At 38.2% G+C, this 24,232-nt stretch overlaps 1 protein-coding gene across 3 annotated transcripts in view; it reads right to left on the bottom strand.

Moving 5' to 3' along the window:
* Window positions 1-24,232, bottom strand: part of LOC124124320 (homeobox protein Meis1-like) — a 111,519-nt gene that overhangs the window by 63,105 nt on the left and 24,182 nt on the right. For all 3 annotated transcript variants that reach the window (XM_046487454.2, XM_046487461.2, XM_046487470.2), the window contains one exon: window positions 6,327-6,459. In XM_046487454.2, coding sequence (XP_046343410.1) covers window positions 6,327-6,459 — 133 coding nt within the window. The remainder of the gene's footprint in view (window positions 1-6,326; window positions 6,460-24,232) is intronic.

The following is a 24,232-nucleotide window of genomic DNA, read 5'->3' as shown; positions in this document are numbered from 1 at the left end:
AATTTGAAAGTGATACCCCCTTCTCTTTCCCCCATCCCCTATCTGACACAGTCCAACTGGCCATCAGCAGTAGCCAAATGCTTGACCCTCTTGCATGTATATTTCCTTTATTCACTTCCTCAATCGTTGGCCACTTCCGTTAATTTTGCCCTGCGGCCACCTAATGTCCAGTCAGGCTCAGGCCATGGCTAGCCCTAAGCTAACAGCTTGGTAATGTGTACCGATTCCTCTTCACATATCATAAATAATCTTAATTAATTGTGATGATGGTCAGTCGTGATGTTTATTTCATCTAATACGAAATGCATATCAGTTTGAAGTGTTTATAAACTCCACTTCCTCTACACTCATCCCTGTTCCATCTTCCCAGGTCAAACACCAGCGACATATATATATATATATCAACATCGTCATGTTTATTTCATCAATTTTGAACGAATATCTCAGTACAATCATCATAATATCTTTTCCCAGGTTTACATCACTTTCTGCCCAAGACCTACTTCTCCATTTGTAGCTATCCTCCTGTCCTAACTTGCTAGATCCCCACCCCTCAATAACTACCCCCCACCCCCTGACCTACTTTCCCCCACCCTCTGCATACCTCCCATTAAAGAAATCGACTGCTACATTACCTGTAATGAAATCTACCTGGATAAACAGTCCATTATCCTCATAATATAATATCCAATCAATGTTCATTAGCATTGCGACAAGCGAGCCCAGGTGTGGGTTGTGGGACACTGAGAATGGTTTGATGGAATATCACTTTGGACGGTGGCCCCTGGGACCCGAGCTTACCCCACCACTGTTGTATGTAGATGAATGCACGATTTAATTACCGATTCCTCGGGATACGCTGGAAATTGTTTTTAACTTGGCTGTGCCAGATGAAATTTGAGCCACCCACATCTGTGGATTCGAAATAATTCTCCGTTCACTCCCATCTCCCTGTAGAGTATGCCAAGGAATAGATTATTAAGAATATTCGAGGAGGGTTAGAAGCCGTTGCCGGCCATGTGTTCCGATGAGCATACATCAAAGTGCATAGTGATCACTACCTCACTTTGAACCATCTTTCTACCTGGAACCTGGGTCGACCGAAATCATACCAAGGTGAAAACGCTAATTGTCCAAGCTTCACCCCGGCACAAGTATCCTGTGAATAGTGGAAAGAATATGTTTGTAAACACAGAGGAATTGCTTCTTTTTTGCCTCTCCCAACCCGGATTCGTTTCTTTAGATGTATGACTCTGGGGGCAGAGGCTAAAGAATTATGCCATTATTTTCACATTAGGCTTGCTGATAGAATTTGGGGAGCTGAGGGGGGGCCTGCTTTTCATTCATTTTTATCAAAATACTCTCGGAGGAGGACTTGGTTGAATATGAAGCGGATAGAAAATCCCCGAAAAAACTTAGTATGAAATTGTGTAAACTGTCCTCACTGTCCTAACTAGGCGGAACAGTCTATTTGATTTTTATGGGACATTTATCCCTCGTAATAATTTCATCTTTTACCTATCCCAACTGGGCATCAAATCACATGGTCTTAGGCCTCATTGACCAGTCAAGGACCATTAGGTCCATTGTCCAGTACAAATGATAGCCCAGCCCTTCCAACATTAATTCCTTTTAGGTAATGTTACTTGTGTTATAGGATCGTGGTTTCCTTAGCTTAAACTCTACAGCCCTTTTCAGAGAGTTGACTAAACGTTTTGTTGCGATTTGTGTGGACATTGAATAGTAGGCAGTCTTTTTTCACTGTACAGCTTCGCAGCTGCTAAACCCTGTGAATGGGGTATTATAGGAGCCGTGAAATGAAATCAAATGCCAGTGCACTGTGTCTCTCAATAGCCGTGTTTCCTATCAGTGGGTGACAATGCCCACCGTACTGGCGTACCAACAGCGATCACAAGTGACTACCTGGTCAAACTCGCCGTGCTCCCCAAACCCATGTTGATAAAACCATAATGCACTATGATAAAGACTGGGGCGGTCGGAACGGGACTTTCAAAAGCTTCATACCTAACAATCGATAACAGCTACCTCTCAACTATGGGGTGATCTTAGAATCTAACCCAGGGTGCCCTATGTAGGAATTAATATCTTGCCGATCGGTCGTTCCTTTCAGGACTATGGTGAAGGAAATCTACTCAACCGGTCTGCATTGCGCTCTATCTACACAAACTAGGGGGCTCAAGGCTTTTCTCATGTTGCTGGGATCCGTTCATTTCTCTCTCTCTCCATACCTTGCAGCCTTATCAATCTCTACACCAAACTATTATTCTCTTGGGTTTGTTTTGGAGGCTGTTTGGCCTGCCCAATTGTTCCCTGGCACAGCTGTTTAGCATTTCCTTGCCTTGAGTGTATCCATCCCAAGTGGCTCAGGAATGGCGTATCAAATGTGACCCCAAGGAAGATGTTTTTAAGGGGTTTCGAGTGTTTTCAGAAATTTTTCGGCAATCTCCGACCAGTATTAACCGCCTATCACTGACAATGATCAAGCTTTCTTTCTACAGGGCTGAGGAACATTTGAACATGGCAGGAAATACATTTAGAAAATGAGTTTATGAGATCCTCCGTGCAGACCAGGTGAAGCCACATGATTGTACAGTGAAGGGGGAGTGCTGAGGGGGGAGGGAAGGCGCTGAGGGGGAAGGGTGGCTGGTTGAGAGGGGAAGGGACTTAGATTTCATTCCCACACGTTTTCGATTTGTGGCAATCCAAAACACATCAAGAACGGGAAAGGTTAATGTTCGTGTTGTTAAGAATGCAAACATGTGAAGCTGGAATAAAAACAATTCTCAACGGCCCAAAGCAGATATCTCAAGTAGGCAAAATTATTAAATTTGTTTTTTTTTATCCAACATAAATAATCAAGAGCAAACATTATTGGTTTTACCCCCAGCACAGAGAAATAAAACCTCAGCTCTTGCAAAAGTATACAGCTGGTCACAAAAATAAAGATTCAGAAATATTTTTGAAATCATAAAAATAATTGATTTCTCATCTTCTAAACATGAAACCACTACGTGAGATTCTTAAGTCAACGTGTGACACGTCTTGTGTGTGTCTGTATGGTCACAGATAGGTTGATGTAAAGACAAGAGATTAACGGTTGGGACATTTATGTCCCATCGTCATAAATAGGACAGTAAAAAGATCATTGGAAGCCTGGAATCAATAGCCAGCAACTGACACCCTTTTGAACCGGTCGTTTTCAGACAACATACAAAAACCGTGTTCTTCTCCAACTTTATGAGAAGACACTTTATTAAATCTGCCTAATTTGTTATTCCACTGACAGTTGCAATTGTGTCGGCAACTCCCAAGAAAGCATAAAATCTGACCGTAAACTGAATGAAATTTCAAGTTGGTGACAGGAAGACTAGGTGACGAGCTAACGTTTATTTCATCCAAATTATGATGACAACTCTTTCTTCGCCAATTTCTGGCCAGTAGTTATTAAGTCGTCCTAAATCAGAAATATGTACAGAATATCTCAAAATTATTAAATTTGGGTCACCCTTTTTGACATGTTTGCTGATTTGGAAGTAACTCTTTGCAATTATGAAGAGACTAAACTCATATCGAAACTGATAAAATATCAATGGTGGTTCATTTGAAAAATTGGAATTAAAAATTGTCTGGGAAGAATGTCTTTCCCATAAAACTTTTGCAGCAATTGACTGTAAAAATATTGATTTAAAATCATGTGTTGCAAGCTTCCCCATATAATCTAACTGCTTTTTAATGAATGCTATGAAAAATACAAACTTAATATCATAGCCATAGCCAAACAAGGACATAAAAATGTCAATGCTTTTTTTAAGAGCAACATTATGATTACATGTCTAGTTTATACTCATAAAAGAGCATCATTATGTTTCTGAAAACATTTTTTGCCCCCCATGTAACAAATGTATATTATTCTCACTCCACAGTCACAATAAGAACTGAACATAGGAACAGTAACCAGAATTAAGCGTGTGATATCAAGTTGAAACCGTGAAATTAGATTAAAAAACAAACTGAATAGAAAACTATGAATTTTACTTGCATTAGGTATCAATTCAGACATCAATCAAAATTTAACAGATCTGTATAGTTCATGAAAGCAATTAGAAATAGCATTACATGAAATTGGAGATGGGCAGATATCTCCTGCACATGGTAATGGACAATATCACTTAGAAAGTGTGCACTGCAATGTATGACAAGTATTAGCTTACTGCCACACGTAAATGATATTTCTCTTATTCCTGGTGTCCTATTGATTTGATGGATAGAGATACACAATAGTCATTTGACACACACGTTCATTGTCTATGTCATGCACATTTCAACATGAAATTAACATCCTTCTATATTATTGACAGTAATGAATGTCAGCTATGCCACAACTGTGTTTTGAGGGTAGAAATAAACTAAAGTCAGCCAACCTAAACTTAGATACCTAAATAACTACCAACGTTTGCTGACTTACACTAAACCGGAAGGTGGCTTGGGGGTAGAAATCAACAAACACAAGTATGTTGATACTGTTAATCAAATATGAAATCAGTGTGGTTAGTGATGAAATGGGACTTCCCCACAAGTTTTTCTCATAATTTGATGACATATGTCTTGGTCGTCCAGAGTAGGGGAAACAGATCATGCCCTTTCCGTAGTAAATATTTTATTTTTGCAGCTTTTTCATTACTGGATGTTGAATTTGTTTGGCCATATACCAGTGTGTTAGTGCTTATACAGCCCCTTCCGCCTTCTCAAAACAATCCCTTCTTGCAAGGATAACAAGTTTTCCATCAGCACGGTATTCAGGCATGAAGAGGAAGGCCAACAGAGTCAAAGACTTGTGCACATGACTAAACCTCGGACCTAAAGAGAAAAACGCAATATTGGATTTCTTTTCTGATATATCCAGTGCCTGTTCGAATGGCTGCTTTGGGGGGAAGATGGAGGGGGAGGGACTCAGGGGGGTGAGAAATCTCCTTTCGTTTTATTTTCTGGATCAGTTCCCTTGAAAATCCCCTCTCTCCAAACTTGTGGCTGTTCAGGCCACAGATTAGGGGGAAGAGTACATGGGACGAGGGTTGAAACAAACGAGCATCACTTTCGCTTCACATCTACTGCATGATTGAAATCACAGATACATAGTTAGACTGATTTAGTACAGAACACACTTCCAGGGTATAGCCGACATCAACCACTTTAACAGTAAGACATTGCAGTTTCATTGAAACTAAACAATAAACTTGTCCATGAAGAGGGGAAGAAGTTGCGTTTCTGTTACAATCTAATTGGGGTGCTTGTCTGTGTGTCTTCTTGTTCTTTCCTCCTTGTTATATACACATGTACATATCGTTCTCCCCGAAATAGACAACTTGGCCAACATTCTACCACACTGGCAAGGCTCACATTGCAATGTTTTCTTATCCACTGGGCGAAACAACAGCATATTTCCTTGCTAAAAACTTGATCAATTCCGAAACTCAAAACCTGTCAAATTATGATGACTGACATCTTGGCAATCAATTACCTCAATGTTTTTTTAAAAAAACACTTTTATCATGAATTCCCCCCCTCCCAAGCCCCAAGAAGCAAATTTTGGAATGTTACCATCAAAGATCAGAGATACGAGATGGGACGGTTCAGTCCTGGTGTTGATGTTTAAGACTCAAACTGCCAAAGACTTTCCGTAAGTTATCTAAAACTATGCTTCTATAAACTTCAAATAAAAGCCTCTAAATTTTTAACCCTGTTTTCCAAGACATTATTCTTTGAAATTTGATTTCATGGCCACCGAAGGGGGAAATGGAGGTGAGAAGGTTAACAAGCACTGTGGCCAGATGCAATGTTTCAAAAGAATGTAGTGCATCATTTTTCAATAGAGTGAGTGAACCTGCTCTTCCTCGGCTAACTTGACGAGATCTTGAGTCGCACAGAAAAGAACTTGCAACTCCTTTTAGTTCTAAACTTTGAAAATTTCAACAGAATTAAGCTTTTAACTTGAATTGATATTCACATTTCTCATTTTGAATATTAAAGTCTAGATTTGTAATGGGCTCAAAGTTCTCCTGATTTTCTCTCATTACTACTGATATTTATTTCTCAGAGAATAAATCTAAAATTCAAACAAAATAATCAAAGAGAAGCTTGAAGTTTGAAAAAGATATTTTTTCAAAGTTTTCATTTTGTTTTTAGGTGCATGAAATTTAGGTCCATATGAAGATCCTGTATCATTTTTGTGATTGACATAAAAAATGTCAATTTCATGAAATAGACATAAAAAGTTGGTATGGATGAAATAAAAGGGTTATTTTTACCTGACTCGCTGTTGTTTTCTGCATTGTGTGAGGAATTAGTATTTGGCTGACTAGATGGCACGGGTGTATCCCCAGACCGCGAGGACTGTGTATCATCGGCTTGGCTGTAATTCAAACTTTGTGATGGCGGCCTCTGAAAAAACAAACATCAGCACCATGTACATATAAACTTTAAAGCACATTTCACTGCAAATAGAAACATTTTGAAATCCAATTAAACATATTTTTTTCATAAATTTCATTTCATATGACCACCCTAGTAGAAAGTTGCAAATTTACTGCATCAAAACATTATTTTTTTTCAATTTAATGAGGAAAGGTTGTGTCAATGTTGTTAATTTTGTGCGATACATTTCCCATTTGATTGACAGGGGGATTTATTTGCATGTTTCAGGTGATATTCCTCAACTGGGGTCAACGAGGCAGGGTAACGAGGGGGGTTTACAGCGGCCTGTATACAAAGTCACCTCTTAGTCTCAGGATACCATATACATAATGAGTTTTGCTCGTACACACACAATGTTTGCTAGTTTGAGCTAGGACGCCGGGAACAAAATACACCAGAGAAAGGGACCGCTTTTACCATAGAGGCCCATGGAGTAGGCTTTCTCTAGTTTTTCTTACATTCGACCACTCCTGCCAAATCTATTCTAGCGATAATCTCATATTGAGGTCCTTGAAAGGAGGTTTTAGACACTTTTACTAACACTTGCGCTCCTGGTCTTGAGCTAACTAGGTTTCTATTCATGGCTGAATGTCTTTGGGTTAGCGACACTGTATAAGGCAGGCAAGATTATATTTTTATTCATACAGATATGAAATGGATGGATTTATTTTCTGAAGCTCTCAAACTCGTGAGAAGAAAAAAGCCGTTTACTCGCCCTAGACTGGTGAATGTGGTGGACTTGGTAGTATCGTGTGTGTGTCTTTAACACTGTTGAAATCTCATTTGTGACGAGACCTCAATAGCAAGTCTGTTAAAGTTTGCAAAGCGCAAGAATGTCCCACAATGACTTCCTTGACACACAGGGTTAGAAAGAACTTTATCTGTCTACGATAAAGCTGTGCATTGTTGACAATTGTAAAAAGCCCTACCTATCCCATACAATTCTGGAGTGTCCGCGGTTCTCTGTAATTATCAAATACTTCCACTATATAAAAGACTGAAATCAACGCTGGTGATCTGAATGATCTTAAAGTCACCGTGGCTCAGATAGCCCGATAGCATTCACAGTGCTAAATGCAGAAAAATTTGCATGGTGCTGTTGGCACATTGACTTTGTCTACCTCCCCTTGGGTAATTTCTGATGGTCAGATCTACTCCTGCAACAACATGAGCTAAACCATTGCTCAGCATAATTGTTTTCTTAATTGTATGTGATTCAGTGGCAGTGGTAACAGAAATGTTCAGAGCAGTAGACACACAAAGACAATGCTCGGGGTGTGAATTATGTACTTGGTGTAGGTTGCCACCATGTGTGTGTGTTCATTTGTGACACTAAATCTGTCTCATCCACCACACATTCCACAAGTACAGACAGTATCATCAGTTGGTTTCATTCAAGTGTGTACTGATGAATGAAAGAGGAAATAATTTGACCTCAACAGATATATACAGAATTATGGGTAAAAATATCCTAACAATCCTGTCAAATAATGTAATTGAAAAAAAATAAAAACATTTTAAAAATATGAAATAAACTTGAAGGTCTCATTTTCAGTAAAAAGTTTATAAACCTCTAAGAACTCCAACTGAAACATAAATTATGAAAGTTATAACTTGACAGTGAAATAGACAAGCAGGTGTATCTTACAATGTTTATTTCGGTCAATTTAAGAACAAGAAGCACTTGTCTGTGCTAGCTGCACCTTATATAGCAGGCCAGTGTCATCGGATCGAGAGTACATGGCCCAAGGTTCATGCACGACTAGCGTCTGCTCCTGACTTGCGGCGTCGCGACGACACACCCGACACCCCTACCGACAGGTAGGGACAACGCAGGGTGACGGATCCAGACTGCCACCTATAGCGACGGTAGATATGTATCATAGCTGCTACCTATTACCTTAGATTTGATAGCGCCATGGCGCTGCCTCATTAGACCATAGGCTTATCAATGCTGAATCGCTTCTCTAGATATACACTATCAGCTGAACAGATACATTTCACCTTGATTAACATCTTAAAATCACCTGTTCTGCTAATGACAATTAAGTGACGGGGTATTTTCACTAAGTGGATCAGTTGTGTGGACTTCAGTGGAGATTAATGTGATGTTAAAGCATTCAGCAAGATAAGTTTAACAAAAATGGCTTGTTGAAGTATTTCCCCCTCATCAGATACTGCATGGCATTATTATATTACACTATAAATATGTACTTAAAATAACAAGCGATTGAAACTTATATTTTAATTGCTGATCCCTTGTACTTTCAAAAATGAGAGTAGATTATTCATGTGAAATTTAAAACATGGGCAGAGATGTTTAACATGGGAATATTGTTTATCATTAACTGTCGTATCGTGAATGTTTCTTCAACAAAATTACTGATTACTACATAAAAACCTAGATTACGGATAACTTTTTTTCCTACTTTCAGAAAGGCAACTTTTTTCTTGCTACGTGTAAGGTCAGAGGTCATATGCGGTACATGAACAGTAATTTGGATTTCCCATGACTCATTTTGATAAGGTGTGTCGTTCCATGGCCAGCCCCACACAGGTTTCCTGTACAAACTGCTGCACCAATGACTAATAGAAATAGTAGGAAGTGGGGTAGATCTGCCAATAAAGTTTTATTAACAAAAACAGAACATGTATGTATTGTAATAAACCTACTTTGTAAATGTTCATATTTTATACAAGGATAAGTTGTTTCTATCACATTTTCTACTCAATCAAGTGATGCTATATTTCAATTGACAGCATTATCACATAGCTCATCAATCACAACGTGTAAGTATGTACTAATTGTCGTTCATACATTAAAGGAGGAATGTGGAATATTTTGTTCATGATAAAATATTCCATGCCAGAAAAATGTATGTGATAAAGTCCAACATTATACCGTGTTAGTTACAACCCAAATATTAGTAGGATCAACTAGCTGCCAAATGACCTTTTATATTTATTGCCAGTAGCAGCTATCAGAACTAGACTTCATGTGGCAGTCAGGAAAATATCCATACTATGAAACAGACATCTGCAGCCAACAACCTTATCAATATCTATCCGTCACTATAGAATCAACCAGTTTATCCAGAATTTGCCACACATGGCCACTTATTTATTGTAATTGTATTTTAAATGCCGGTGGGTGCAAAAATCATTAGCCTTCTGTATATCACAATATCCTAATTTTCCACGCCAGCACAAATATAACAAAATGTGTTTTGTTATTCAGGCCATCTTTGTCAATAAATTGGGAAATGTACGTTATTGTCAGTCCGCCATCTGTCAAGCGAAAGCGACAGTGATCGATTGCAGTTTAACTGCCATGGCTTTGTGAATGAATTCAAAATACTTGAGCTCCTGTAAGTAAGAAATTGATCTCGTGGCACTGGGGTTTTGATTTGTTTACATTTCCTATTATCTGAGGTTCTTTTTATTTGGCGTGCAATGAACACAAGGGCCAGTTGTTAGGTGCAAGGGTCGAGTGGGGAGACCTCACAGGTCTATCAGGTACATCATGGTATAGAATTGAAAATCAAACAAATAAGCAACATGGCACAAGGAAAACAAACAGATATTTGCTGGAGTTAGAGGGATCGGCAAAGATTCGATTTCATGATATGTTTAGAATGACATGGTAGATATCAGCACGTCCAATTCACCCATATATGACATCTAGTACAATAAAGTATGTGAGACGTTTCATAGCTTTAACAGGCTTTCCGATTCCCCATGTTCAAATGTCTAAGTACTTTGTATGAAAATAAATCAAAATTTGTAAATTAAGTAAACACAAACAAAATATCAAACTATGTTTTGACATTACCAAAATTTGGATTTTGCCAAAATTATTGTCACAATTTCTTATTCAAAGCCTAATATTTTTTCTGGATATTATATCAATGTACATGCTTGTGTGATGATAACTAGCATTCCTTATCATGATTATAATAAATTTACCTACTTCTAAACTAAATTGACACTTTTATTTGTGAGACAAGCCCTAGAGCTTATGCTAATGGTCAAGTAAACCCACTGGAGATTCCGTCATTATCCACTCCCACCTGTCCTAATCTCAACAGTGACCAGGGTCAAAGACTGACCCACTCACTGACCAACACTCTTCATGACATATTACACCCAAGTAAACACTCCTAATCACTTCACCTCTGCAGATAAACATCGCAGATCCGGTCTGAGCAGACATGTTTTGCAAATGGGGCAGCTTGGCTGATTTTCATAAATAAAATTGAAACCCCCCAACAAATATCAATGTCAGACAATCACTTCAAATATAGGGACTTCCATAAAGTTCAAATATATTTTTGATATCTTTATTTTCATAAGAAAATAATAATTATTTTAAAATGAAATTTGAATGGATTTTGTCTTCTTGTATTTTGGACTAATCCAGTTGTCTAAGTATGTTTACAAGTTTATCATTTCTCTATCCTTGAGCTTAAATGTAATGACGCATTTCTGAAGCCATTGATTAACAAAAACTAGATTGAGTGGCCTTGGGACATCTGGAAAAATCTCTGATCAAGGGAGGAATCAGTTAAACAAAGCCCTACTAAGTACTCAATAGAGGCAGGTGACAGGCAGACATTCACAGATAATGAATGATCCCTCAGGTAAAGATGGATCTGTGATAAGCTACACTCAAAGGTTGAAACTGCCTACCTGCTGTAATTGTATATCAATTAACAGGTGTGGGCTAGGTTTTATGAACCATCACATACTACAGAAATTAACAAGAACCCATTTCAGAGAGAAATTAACAACTGATTCCAATTGAGCTGAAAGCTATAATAAATTCAATGCAAAATGTAACATAAAATTGTTTGATAAATCAACAGTAATTGAAAATTATTTGACACACTAACATCAAATGCTCTTTGGTAAAAAGGAAAGAGAAAGAAAAATATGTTTTTGGTCAAACATTAGGGAATAAATCTCTCCAAAAGACACAAATGAAATTGACTTGATTTTTTAAAAATATTTCAAGAGAAGCTTCAGGATATTTGGGTGAATGACATGTACAAAAGGTCATGAGAAAATCGAGTTACAAGTTGCTATTTATCAAATCATGCCTGGCTTTCTTATGATTCATATCTGTGAAAAGATATTAGTGGATCTTAAGCTTGAAATATACATTTGTCAATATGGAAGCACACAGGGTCAAACCTTCCAAGCACACACACCAAAGCCTATACATCCCCTTAAACCAGGTTTACCCTTTGCCTGTAATGTTCACAAAGATGCAAGTTCATAAGCTAAGCACTGATGACAGGTTTTAAACTTTATCGTACCATATTTTCATCAAGACATTATCTCATAGTTTTGTTGCTATTTTGTGCTTTTGTAACGTCTTGGTAGAAGTCCACGTGTAGCGAACTGTAGGAGTACATTCCTGAAGTGCCCGGTAAGGCCTAAACTGGATACCTGAACTAATATCTCCCTCTTGTGAGGGTCAGGGATATTTCAGCAGGTGAGTGCCGCTGATATGTGATAACAGGCGTCATCTGGGTCAGCACTGTGACATTTTCCCCAGCTTGTGGATAGCAAATATAGGACAGGAAAACAAGATTTGTTCGATTAAGATTTGTTAATCAATAAATTATCTGGAAATAACATATTTGCCTTAGCAACTGTCAAATAAACGGTTCATATCAGTGAAATAAATTACCCACAAATGAACTAAACTTCCCCTGAATTTGAAAGGAAGAAATTTCACAGTGCATTCAGTTGTCTAAGCCGAGTTAAGTTTGTCAAGAAAAAGTCAATGTGCTTAGATTAGCGACATATGTCCTGGTATATTTCATTGCAAATGAAAACGAATCTTACCTCTTGCATTTCTTGAAAGGAAGCTGGAGTACCAGTGACAATTGAGAAGAATAAAGCTGGAGAAATGTGAATGGAGTGGAAGTGAATGTAACCACTATTGCAATCTATGACCAGATTGTCTGTTGCCCTGAGGAAGAGATCACTTACAGGATTTTCCAAGCAGTCTAAGCCATTTGACAGTTCTCTCTACTTAGTCCCAAGATGAAATTTGTCAAAGTTAATATATGGGAGGGGTAGCTACCATCACAAGTCCTGGGGCTAAAACACTTGTGAAGAGGATTTATAGAGTGAGCCCCGTGCATATGACAGACACATATGCAGACTACCTTTAGGCTAGAAAAATTGAAATCCCCAGCGTATTCCTTCAATACAGAAACAGGGAGCCAAGCTTTGCCTCTTTACTGGGTCTGTCAAATCTATCTCCTTATTTGCCCGTGTTTCTGCATGAGGCAGGGTTTGTGTCAAGAAGGGGTAATGATAAATCATGTATATTTCCACTGGTTCAAGGTTTGTATGTATAACATTAGGTCTAGTGCGACCAGTAAACGCCGTGATTAATAGGTGCTTTCTCATCCTTCCACTGGGCCCCATTATTCTCTGTTGGTCGTGTTTACGACAGCCCTGCGGGATTACCTGCTGTAATGCACCTATCAATTCGCTGTATTAATTTGTGATAAAGCCTCGCTTCTTAATACACATAGATAAATATCCGTGCGCCCCAAAAAATGAAAAGCTACACATTAAATGCCTGGATGAACAGCCCATTGGACGAATTCACAATACGAATATAATTGATTGTGTAAAGTTTGCCTTTTAACTAGGACTAAATTGGTACGCAAGTGTATAAACTCGATCCTAGCATGTGATTTATGGCGTGCAAATTGTCAATGAAGCCCTATCCCAGCCATGTGGATGCATACCTCTCTATTGAAAAAACATCAAACGGAAAGTCTTTACCAGACATTAGCCAGCAGCTACAAGACACAAGTTGGACTGTTTAATTCAACACACCTACCCAAGTGAGAGTTTAGTGTTATATAATTCACTGAATGTATGGGACGTGCAAGTTTTATGCTCGTTATTCAAGTAAACTATCAATGCACAATAATTATTATATGACCCAATGAATTCACCAATACGGGTAATATGGTTCAGTGCTCCCCTTTTCATTTCATTTCATAGCTCTACTGACAGCTTTTCACATGATAAGGTTCAAAATTCAAGAGCCATTATAAGCAAAACAACCATTTCCACCACCTCCTTTCATACTTTGTCATTTATTTGCAAAAAAATGTCATACAACATACTGTTGAAAAAACTTTCTTGACAAGTATTCTTTGTGTGTCACCATCCCTAGTTTGTGGTTAAAAGTATATGTAAAAAAACAAGTGTGTAAAATTTGGACAATATTGCAAATCAAGTTTCTATTTCTATCTTATTTCTATTTTCTATAGCAAGGTAAGGTTTCCTACTTCATAGCATCACAATGGAGATTTAGACCCACTGCTGAGAAAAATCAAAATGCTGTAAAAAAATATTGCAATTCAAATATTGAATCGGTATAAAAAGGTGCACATTAAATTCTGGAAAAGTGAAACTATGCATCTCTCCCACGTGTTCAGAATTTCTAACAAGGAAACACGCTCCCTGCAATTCACAAGTATATTGAAAGAATCGGCCGAAACAGAGAGAAAAATCCATAGTCTCTGGAGTAGAAGGTCTGAAGCTACGTTTTATTATGGAAATTCATGTAAAGGAGAATCTTATGGTCTTTATTGATTATCAATAACACATACAATCTATAAGACTAATATTTGACTCCCCAAGCAGGCTGATGCAATGCCTTCCAAATGTGTGATAGTTGTTTTCACTCTCAATAAATTAAGTTAGATTTTTTTCCTGGGAAGGGTGAGCTTGTACGATCAGATTTTTTTCAGTCACTTTTATCTATTGATTACACAGGCATCTAGAGAATACCGTTTGAGATCTGCGATAGAATTTTTCCACTCAACTGAGCAAAAACACAAAGGCCTGTTTCGGCTTGCCAGGTCTTTTGTGATCCCTTGCAAATGGGCACCTGTCAGAAATGACATTTATGGCCTCAAACTAGTATTGATATAACATTTGGCAAATTTTCATGTCTTTGTTATACGCAATTTTCTATTGGTGTATAATGACCTCAGTACAGACACTGGCTGAAATTTAGATCCGTAACACATTTTTCCACTTGAAACTATGCAAAGAGAGGTATCCCTGTTAGCGTATTGAATGTACGCACAAGTCATCGACTGATTGCTGCAATTAAAACGCTGCAGAGTTTTTGCTGATGGACAGATAACCTGCCCTTGGCGCAGGTAATCTGACGTGGAAATAGACGCTGACTGGTCAATATCAAATGCAACATGTGCTCAAGTCATAAAACCCAGGTCTATAATGTGGTTGTGATTTGATAGAATGTCAAAAACATTGTCTGCAAACTACTGGATTATTATGAGAGATAACCTGGTGCTTTATTTGGTGTCTTGCCGATTTGACGACACTGGAAGGATGATAAAATCGCAATAGACGTGATCATAAAATTGACAGGCTCTGCCATGTTTGTACAGGTATAGCTGTTGGGAATGAATTGAACAAGCTTCTACCCAGGTGGCCTTGCAGCACTTTAACTGCATTCCGCAAAAACCATGTAATCTGCATACGTAAATTTCATGTAAATTTCACCAACAAAACAAAAGGTTAGCAAACCAGGAAATGCAGTTAATGTTTTATCTATTTTCGCTGTCAGACTTAATTTCAAGCTTACAGTGCCGGTGGGATTCCGATTATATTCTCTTTTATAGATCCATAGTTTCACCGATGCATGAAATGTACCACAGAATGGATTTCCCAACATGCCTTATATCGTCGAATGTGAGTTTTATTTCTCGTTGAATGAACTTGAGAAGTACACTTTCTGTGCAGAGGCTAGACTAGAAACAAGCAGCGGTTTATCAATGGGTCTCATTGATTTTGTCCATTTATGTTGAGAGTTGAGGAAAATTTTACTAGCAGGCTTTAGAAAACAATGCAACATGTTGGTGTGCAGGGAAGAGGGAATCAATGGATGGATGAATGCAGTGTGTATGAATGAACGGCAAATCGCCTGCCATGGGTGATCTATTGCATGTCCATAACTAGCCAGTGAAATAGACAACAGGGAAGAGATAACCTGTGCTCTGATGTGATTTATGGCAGAGTAATCCTCTAGTACTCGATTATGAGACAGGCAAGTAGAAACAAAGACAGCAATCAATAAACATAGGGTTCAAGTGTAGCCCCATTGTCTTTGGCCAGTAGCAGGATGTACATACTCTGCACCTGAATGCAGCCATCTCAAACACACACATTACATCATAGGAAACTCATTAATTTTCTACACAGATTCCTCAACAATTTCCATGTTTGCCCTGTTAATGATACATTGTCATGACGCAACGCAACACAATGGCAGCCCACTAAATCAGTGACGTAATGCTATTTTCTGCGTCAATTAAAATAAATAATGTCTTTCTCCATTCCTAAGGCCACCTGTTCCAGATCAAAAGAATAACTAAGGATGCCATCACAGCTTAAGAATGTCTTGCTGAAGTGCATTCCTTGTCCATTTCACAATATCCGAAATATACGTGTTTGTAGATTTCATGATCACTTCAATAAATGAAATGTGCAAGTGAAGGTTTCAGGGTATCTTCTAATGGTTCCTTGTCAGGGGGCCATTTCAAGGACACACATCAAGATAATTATCAAACAGCATCTCTAAGGAAAAAAGAAAAAAAATACCTCAATCCCTATAAACCTTATAATGTTTTAAGAAAAGCCATTAATCCTGTCTTGTTTTTCCCATGAGATTAGCAGATAAATTTCATGTTTGGTACCACGACATATTAATTAACCCAACTAATTTCATTATCTAGAAGGAAAAAAAAGTGCATCAGATGGTATTTGTGTCTTGCCTCCTCTGTTCTCTGTATGCTCTTGTAGTGAAACCCTCGCCAAATGAGAAACACAGCATTTTTCGTATTCCGGAGTTACGCTGCTGCGTACCGCATTCAGGTGTCTTAGCGCCAACTTGGGATTTCCCCCAGCATTTGTGTTGCAAAAATCAATCAATCTCTGTTGAAAATACCTTTAATGAACTCACTGAGAGGAGAGGGGATTTATTCCACTGCGAGGTTTGTCGTAGCAGGGATTTTGGGCGGTAAGGAGCTTGCTTGGTACTACACAGCTTACTATCGCTGCTGACCACAGCTCAGAATGAGAATATGCAATTGGAGGAGAAGATTTTGGCAACTTTGGAGGTGTTTCAGCCTGTCACTTGTGCTTTGAAGAATTAAGCCTTCTTTGCAAAAAACCTGGCTTAAGTCGACACAAAAATACATGATCATTAGCAACCCCATATTAGAAGCTTTCTGATCAGGGAAAAAAAAGGTTTCTATTTTTGTCATGGTCGCCATATTAATTTTTTCTGTTGACTTTTGCTAACATTTGATACCAAAGACGTTCTATCAGATATTGCACAAGTAAATCGTTGAAGGACTCAATTCAAATGTTTACCATGATGAGCCGATTTCATAGGTAGAAAACACACAGAATATCTGATACATTTCTTTATACTTTCAAGGCCTGGTCAATTGTTAACTTTGCCAAACGCATTTCCTTTAATACCAACACACAACAAATTAACTGGGAGATGGATAGACAACTAACTCTTCTTCTGAAATCTCAAGCCATTATCAGACAGGCTAAGACTTGCCAGTGAATTAAAAAATGCCTAATAGCAAGATTTTAATTCTCGTCAGCTGTTTGTCAGCTGCTGAGGATATGACTGTGAGAGGGGCCTAGAAGAGGTCTGGGTAATTAAACAAGAACAATGGCTACTCCTCGCTACATTGAAGCATTACTTGGGGATCGGAACTTGGCCAGAATAAGGAAGTTGAATTCCTGGTCATGATGATTGTGAGAGACAGAATCTGTGTACGTGTGGAGGTGCCTACTGGGAGATTTTAGCTCCAAGTGCTCGGTGCTTATCTACAGTCACGCCAAGATGGGACGGATTCCTTCTCTCAAAAAACAGTTCAGCTGTAGCTTATGAAACACAGGAATGTAAATTTAGATATGGATTGCGTCGTATTGATGGTTAGTTTTAATACCTTGTTGTGTAGGTGATGCTGATTGCAGTATATTGTTCGCTTACAAAGTGTCATTCTTGACATGTGGTTGAGATTGTAATTAACAATGCTTAAATGTAGGTGGATCAGGCTGTGGCAGACATTTACATTTTTAAGAAGTGCAGATATCAAGAAATATTGCTAAAAGCAATAATGTGATGTAAAAGCCATGAAGCTTAATGGGTCATCACATCTATACATTCATCAGGTTGTCTTGTGCAGGGTCACAGATCTGTTTAACAGCCTTTATGAAAAGGTATTTTTTTATTCCTATTTAATGAGTCTTAGAGACCTATGTGATGAGTTTGCATGAATTAATAACTACAAAATAGCCCATGTGCACGTACTTGATGAAAATGTGTCATAAATATTTGATGAAGTTGTTTCACAAGATGCTCAGACACATAACCGTTGCAATAAATCACTGATAAAATTGAAGAAAGAAAAGAAAAATAATGCTCAAGAATGTTTTTCAAGGTAGGCAACATGGCCATGGTTATCAAGCAAATACCATGACTTAATTGCTTCTGGTTGCTGCTAGATTCATCAGTTAGCTAATGGTGATACAGCACAAGTGACTGCCATTGGGGAAGGCATTTCACAAGCTGTGAATGCACAACGAAATGAACATGATTTGAAATAGACAAATCTGGCACTGATTTGATGAGGGAATTGAAATTTTTTGAGGGCGCGAGGAGAGTGACCTTAGGAGGGATTTCTGCTTGCAAATAGTGTAGATCACAGGCGAATACTATCCACTTTGACGGGTAACTCAGAGAGCAAAGCGAAACGACCAGGACTAGTAATCACCAGACATCTTATTGATAACTTACAGATATTGATCAATTGCCAGACGAAAACTCATTTTTTATGGCGCATTCGGGAAAATTACAATCTTCAACAGAAGAAAAGAAGTGTGAGAAAGCCGCCAAAACAACACTACTCCACAGAGGGATGCTTTTGGACACAGATTTGGTAATCTTGATGCATTCTCCGCATTCGTGTTCATGTCTGGCACAACAAAATATGATCAGTGTTATTTCTGTAATGAACTGAAGATGCTGAACTTGGTACAAAATCATTTTTTTCTGTGGTCCTATTCTTGGAGGTTCAAGTCCAGTGCAAAACACAACCCAGTTGTGAAAATAAATATTTATTCAATCACGCAAATTTTCAAAGAATTATGCCTTCGATGATAATGCGAAACAGAATCGTTATAATGAATATTCAACAACAACATCATCCAGCTTGGGAATAAGTGAAATATCACGACTGAGAAAAAGCACTAAATGATACATATCTTGGAGACAGTAACCCTTGAAGACTATTCACAACTGAGGGCGGAAATGCATACAGTCTTATCCCAGGTCCCAGCTGAAATTTCACCCCATCAGTCGAATTATGCTGCACAATACATGCATGAGAACATGGGAATATTCACACTGGGGTTTGGGGGAATTGCTGGGTTGCAGATGGGAGGAACAGAAAGGTGGTCTGTGGACAACGACCGAGTCCGTCAAGTGTAAAATGTGTGCTAACTGCCCGTGTTGTCCATTGTCGGGCACTATTGTTCCTCATCCACGAGCACGGCCGTTTTAATGGAACGCATAGGATCCCTGTCCTTTCGTGCATTGGGTACGAAGAACGTGAAGCTTATTCAGCCATGAATATTATAGGACATTAAGCTTTGCGCCAAGCTGGTCTGGTTGATCACTTGGCTGTTTTGCTTTGGTCCTTGATTCATTGTTGAGAATTGCTGGAAGTGCTGAGATAGAAAGAAACAAGAAAAGAGCAATATTCCTGCATTTGGCCAAAAATAAACAAAATTTACAAGTCACTTTTTTTTTTAAATTGACAGAACATTAAAGATCATGGCTAAAATACTGAGTAGCTTTTCATTCCCAAACTCTGACATTCATGAACACAATTACATGTTCTCGTCCATTTTACACAACAATAAATATTGTAAATGTATCAATTATTCTTGTGTGATTATAATATACCTGTTTATGAATACGAATTGTAATTGAAAAAGAGTTATTCTGAATATTCTGTCTAGTAATATCCAAACTTTTGATAAGAAGGTTAAGAAATTTGAACATACTTTGTACACTACATGAAATTGATGTGAAATGTACGAGCCTACAATCAGTGTACAGATATTTCTCTACATGCCCTAACAGCAATCAGCATTGACCCACAGTACCCACAGAACATGACAATCACCCAAACACATTTTAGGGGTGAGAAAGCTGAAACTTTTTTGACCCAACACTGCCACGGTTTTTGTCGATCAAAGTGAATCATCCCAAATAAAGAGCAATTCCTGTGAGCTGGACTCCGGAGATGGTGATGAGATTAGCCATGACGCCATTAGCTCGCCATAGTCACTCTTTTCATGTCCCCCCCTGTGGAGGACACTTTTTTACAGCAAGAAATTGTGGGTGGTACGGGCAGTAAAGTGTCATACCATGCTGTCGTGGACAACAAGTAATATACCTGGTCGGTCTAACACTACAATCGTCAATTTCATAGCTATCAATTTGTTGAGAAATAAACCCAGTGTTCCTTGAATCACCAAATCTCGGTCCTCAATTCATAAATTCTGCAAGTTATAGGCGTTAATAGTCGTTGATCCATGTATATTACATAGTGATGCCCTGGTGATTAGCACATAAAACATGTTGATTTCATGCTGATTTCATGTCTGGGACAGGAGTTTCTCTATGAATATTAAGCGGATATTTACCTTGGATAAAAAGATGTATCACATTCTCTTTGACAATTGTATATTAAATAATGAGCAGATTTCATTGATATGTGTTATAATTGTGTAGAATACTAAAAGGTTAGTTTTCATAGATATAGATTTTATGAAGAAACTAAAAAACAGAACACAGAGTTCTTCCCCTTGAATAAAGACACACTCAGTGACCAGTTCAGTCCTTGATCCCAAATCAATAGCTATTGAAAAATAATTTAATATTTTCGAAAACACCAGATGCATATAGACATATACATGTACTTACTTCATAACATCCCCATGCTGCCTGCTAAACTTTGTCACTGATATACATAAACAGCTGATGCTATTCATGTGAGAGGCAATAGATCACTCTATATATAATCTTTAAGTGTGCTGTTTTGAGAATTTAATTAAAGATTCACGCTTTATGGGTATTTTTTCAACAGCTTTACACCTTTTCTCAAAATTCTTTAGATTAGTGCACATAATATGATTTAATTCAAGTTGAACTTTTGTCCCCCTTCTCCTCCATTGCTCAAACAGACATGTTTTGTTATGGATGGTTATTAAGGGAAATCATGGAAATTTGAAACCAACCACCACATCGGTATTTCTTCTTCATTCGTATTAAGAAAAGAAAGAGCTAATAGAGACTCGAACAACAACACATCAATGGAAAACCCCACAAGTTGCGAAAGATCTTTTTTACCAGTTTTCATTTCGCTAAAATGAAGTTTTGACGTTATTCACAATGGGATGAAAGCAAGGGGGTGTCAAAGGGACGTCCAAAATTGTGAACAGCACTGTTGGAATCTTATGGTGGGGGTAGCCCGGCCGGTTACCCCCTCTTAGAAATTTCATTGACATTGCCGAAGCACGGAGTGGGTCAGCAAAAGAGCTTTGAGGGGATCACAGAGACATGGGAAGAAAGGACAGGTGCCGTGCGCACAAAGGCCCAGGCTCCCTACACAGATTGAATCCCAAGAAGTATGCTTAAACAGGTAAAGTGAACGCTAAGTAAACGATGCATTTGGCTTTTGGTTTGTTCACAACTAGCTCAGTGTTTTCGGGTCAAGACTTTTGCCACGAGCATACATTTAACATTCTGACCCCACGGGCTGGCTGCTTTCAGGGCCTCAGGCAGCTTGTTTCCAAACCTCTATAATATTTACACAATTAATTCCCTGTGTGTTTCAAATCTATTAGTGTGTTTTTGTTACCTCAAAGGCTGAACAAATCCCTACAACATCTCTTCAGGCATTGAGGGGTCATAGAAATAGTGCAGTTACCATAGGACTATCTATGCATTCTACAAGATTAGCACATTATTTGGCAAATTATAGACAATAGATTATCAATATACTAAATCGATACTATCATTGTTATGTTTTTAGAGGGGAAAGTAAAATGTAAATATATTATTTACGATTAGTGTAGATAAAGTTTTTATCATTAATTATAAGTATACTTAATGTTTTTATTCTTTATGATTAGTGTACATAAAATTATTAACAGGTATTTCTTGTCAACATCAAAGTACTTTTGTCAGATCAATATAAACATTTTACTTTTAACAACTTACATAACAATATAACAATAATGTTAAAGACTTTTAAAAAAAGCTTCCTCAATACAAAATGCCCAACATGTGATAATCGCTCAAATTTGCTCTCAAATATAAGCTTCTAGACTTGTCCAAGATATTGATTTTAACAGTAAAAACAGGAAAATTAAATACATTGTCAGGACAAGCTCCCTTAAGAAAATGCGTGGTGGTAATGGGTAAAATCTGCTGTGTTTGTGGCCCAGCTGGGGCCTGAACTGGTGGTGTTTCTCGAGTCACTTACTCTTGTGATTACTAGGCCAAGTATACCGCTCACATCCATCAGAATGCATTTGTCTCACTTCTAATTTCATTATTTTCTGATAAAGCCAAGTCCAGCACAGGGGACGGTGCCGGCCGCTGCCGGCCGCCAGGGTGACCTGAACTAAGGCGAATCTACTTTGGACATAAACGATCTTTGTCTTGAGACACTTAACATGGGCTGACAAGCACCGTGGACGCAGATGATGTGCAATTGACGACCATGCACCACAAAATAAACTGAGAATTAACACCGTGTCTGATGGTTGTTGTCTGTGTGGGGTGAGTAGGGCTGGTCGGAGGTGACGGGTGGGTGGGTGTGTGACAAGATGTATATAGGTAAGCCCTACAAAAACTGACATTAATGATAATATACATCATGTCGCTGACACAGGAGTTCAGTGTGTAGGGGAGATTTCGAGAATCATGGACCTTGTGTTGAAGACAGAAACTGACACTATTTATCACAGAAAGGACAATTCTTTTTATAACTGGTAAAACCCATTGATACAAGCTTGTAAAAGGTTGATATGGGGTAATGGCTTCAAGAATCATTGACCTTACGCGAGGACAGAAATTGACATTGTTTTCCAAGGAATAAACAAGTAATTTTTTTATGGCACAAAACCAATGATACGAAGGTTGTGGAATGACACCACAGGCGTGAGTTGATATCAGCATTTGTGGGAACGGGCAGACACCCTCTGCTGAGTTTTTCACTGGGCTGAAAGTGTGTAGTATGGCGAAGGCCCATGGGACTGACTTTATGTGCTAGCAAGCCTGATGGCCTGAAAGAAACTGACAATGTGTACAAGGCGACAACTTGTAAATAATTGACCTGACCAAATTCACACTTTTAAAAGCTTTTCCTTTTTTGTAAATGCAGAACAGCCGAAAACTGTCTCCTCAAACTATTGAGTGGGCTTCGGACCCTGTCTGTCACAGGTACATGTGTTGGGGACACTCTTTCTAATCATTAATTTATGACAAGTTCACTCATCAAAGACAGGAACGTTGTGAAATAAGTGTTATCTTGCCTTGACCAGGAGAGTAGGGTGTAACGGTCAGGTCAAGACAGGTATGTTGATGGTGAGTAACTATTTGCATATACTACCGATATCACACCATATAAGAGTGGTGATAAGTACTATAAATAGCCCCTGACTGACCCAGTTGTCTATTTCCATATCATATGTACACATAAATCACGACTTGTGAAATCCACAACTTACAATGTTACATTGCTTATCATGAATATGGATGACACACAATAATTATAAAATATTTCAATAATTTAAAAAAACCCAACTTTTCAAATCCAAAACCAAAATAACATTGTTGACATGTTGTCCATCATAATAAATACATATCAAAATTAATAAAAATATACTTCCACTGTTTGATTCAATAAAATTTAATTTGCTTGCAAAACTATTATTGAATGAAATCAGTTTCCATCCTGGCTGAATGTTTTAAAAAAATATTTGTCAGAGAGGAGAATTACTCCTAGTTTTTTTCTGATCAAAATCGATACATGAACGTTGTCACTTAAATCGTATATTTCATAATTGAATCCTTCTCCAAGTCTCCCTCCTACTCCCACATTGGTCCGCGACACTTTGGGGCCATGGGGCCAAACCGCTTTCGTGAAAACTTCATCAAATTTCAATAACGCATCCAAAATTCCACGCAAGTCTGCATTTTTTCCCTTGTTGATAGTATTTTGGAGTCTGGTTGTTGTGTGAAACTGGATAGCTAAGGGTATTGGTGGCGTTATACCTCTAGCCTTGCATGACACTGTGATTTAATGCTTGGATACGTCTTGAAATGTACAATGCACTTTCTTACTGTTTATTGATAGCGCCTGCAATTGATTGATGAGGGTCTCTGTCTGGCCCTTGTTTGAAAATAAACATTCTCAGTCCAATTATCGAAATATTTTTAACATCATCATTATAGAAATATGTCACTGCTTATCCCACAATACCCCTGGTAAAAACTACTAATTTCCTTTGGAGATTTGATGACAAAAAATGTGAGACACCTTCGTGTCAATATTACGAAATCTAA

The sequence above is a fragment of the Haliotis rufescens genome, unplaced genomic scaffold (assembly GCF_023055435.1).
Source record: "Haliotis rufescens isolate VD_foot unplaced genomic scaffold, xgHalRufe1.0.p SCAF_3, whole genome shotgun sequence".
Taxonomy (NCBI): domain Eukaryota; kingdom Metazoa; phylum Mollusca; class Gastropoda; order Lepetellida; family Haliotidae; genus Haliotis; species Haliotis rufescens.
This window is presented reverse-complemented; position numbering and strand designations above follow the sequence as displayed.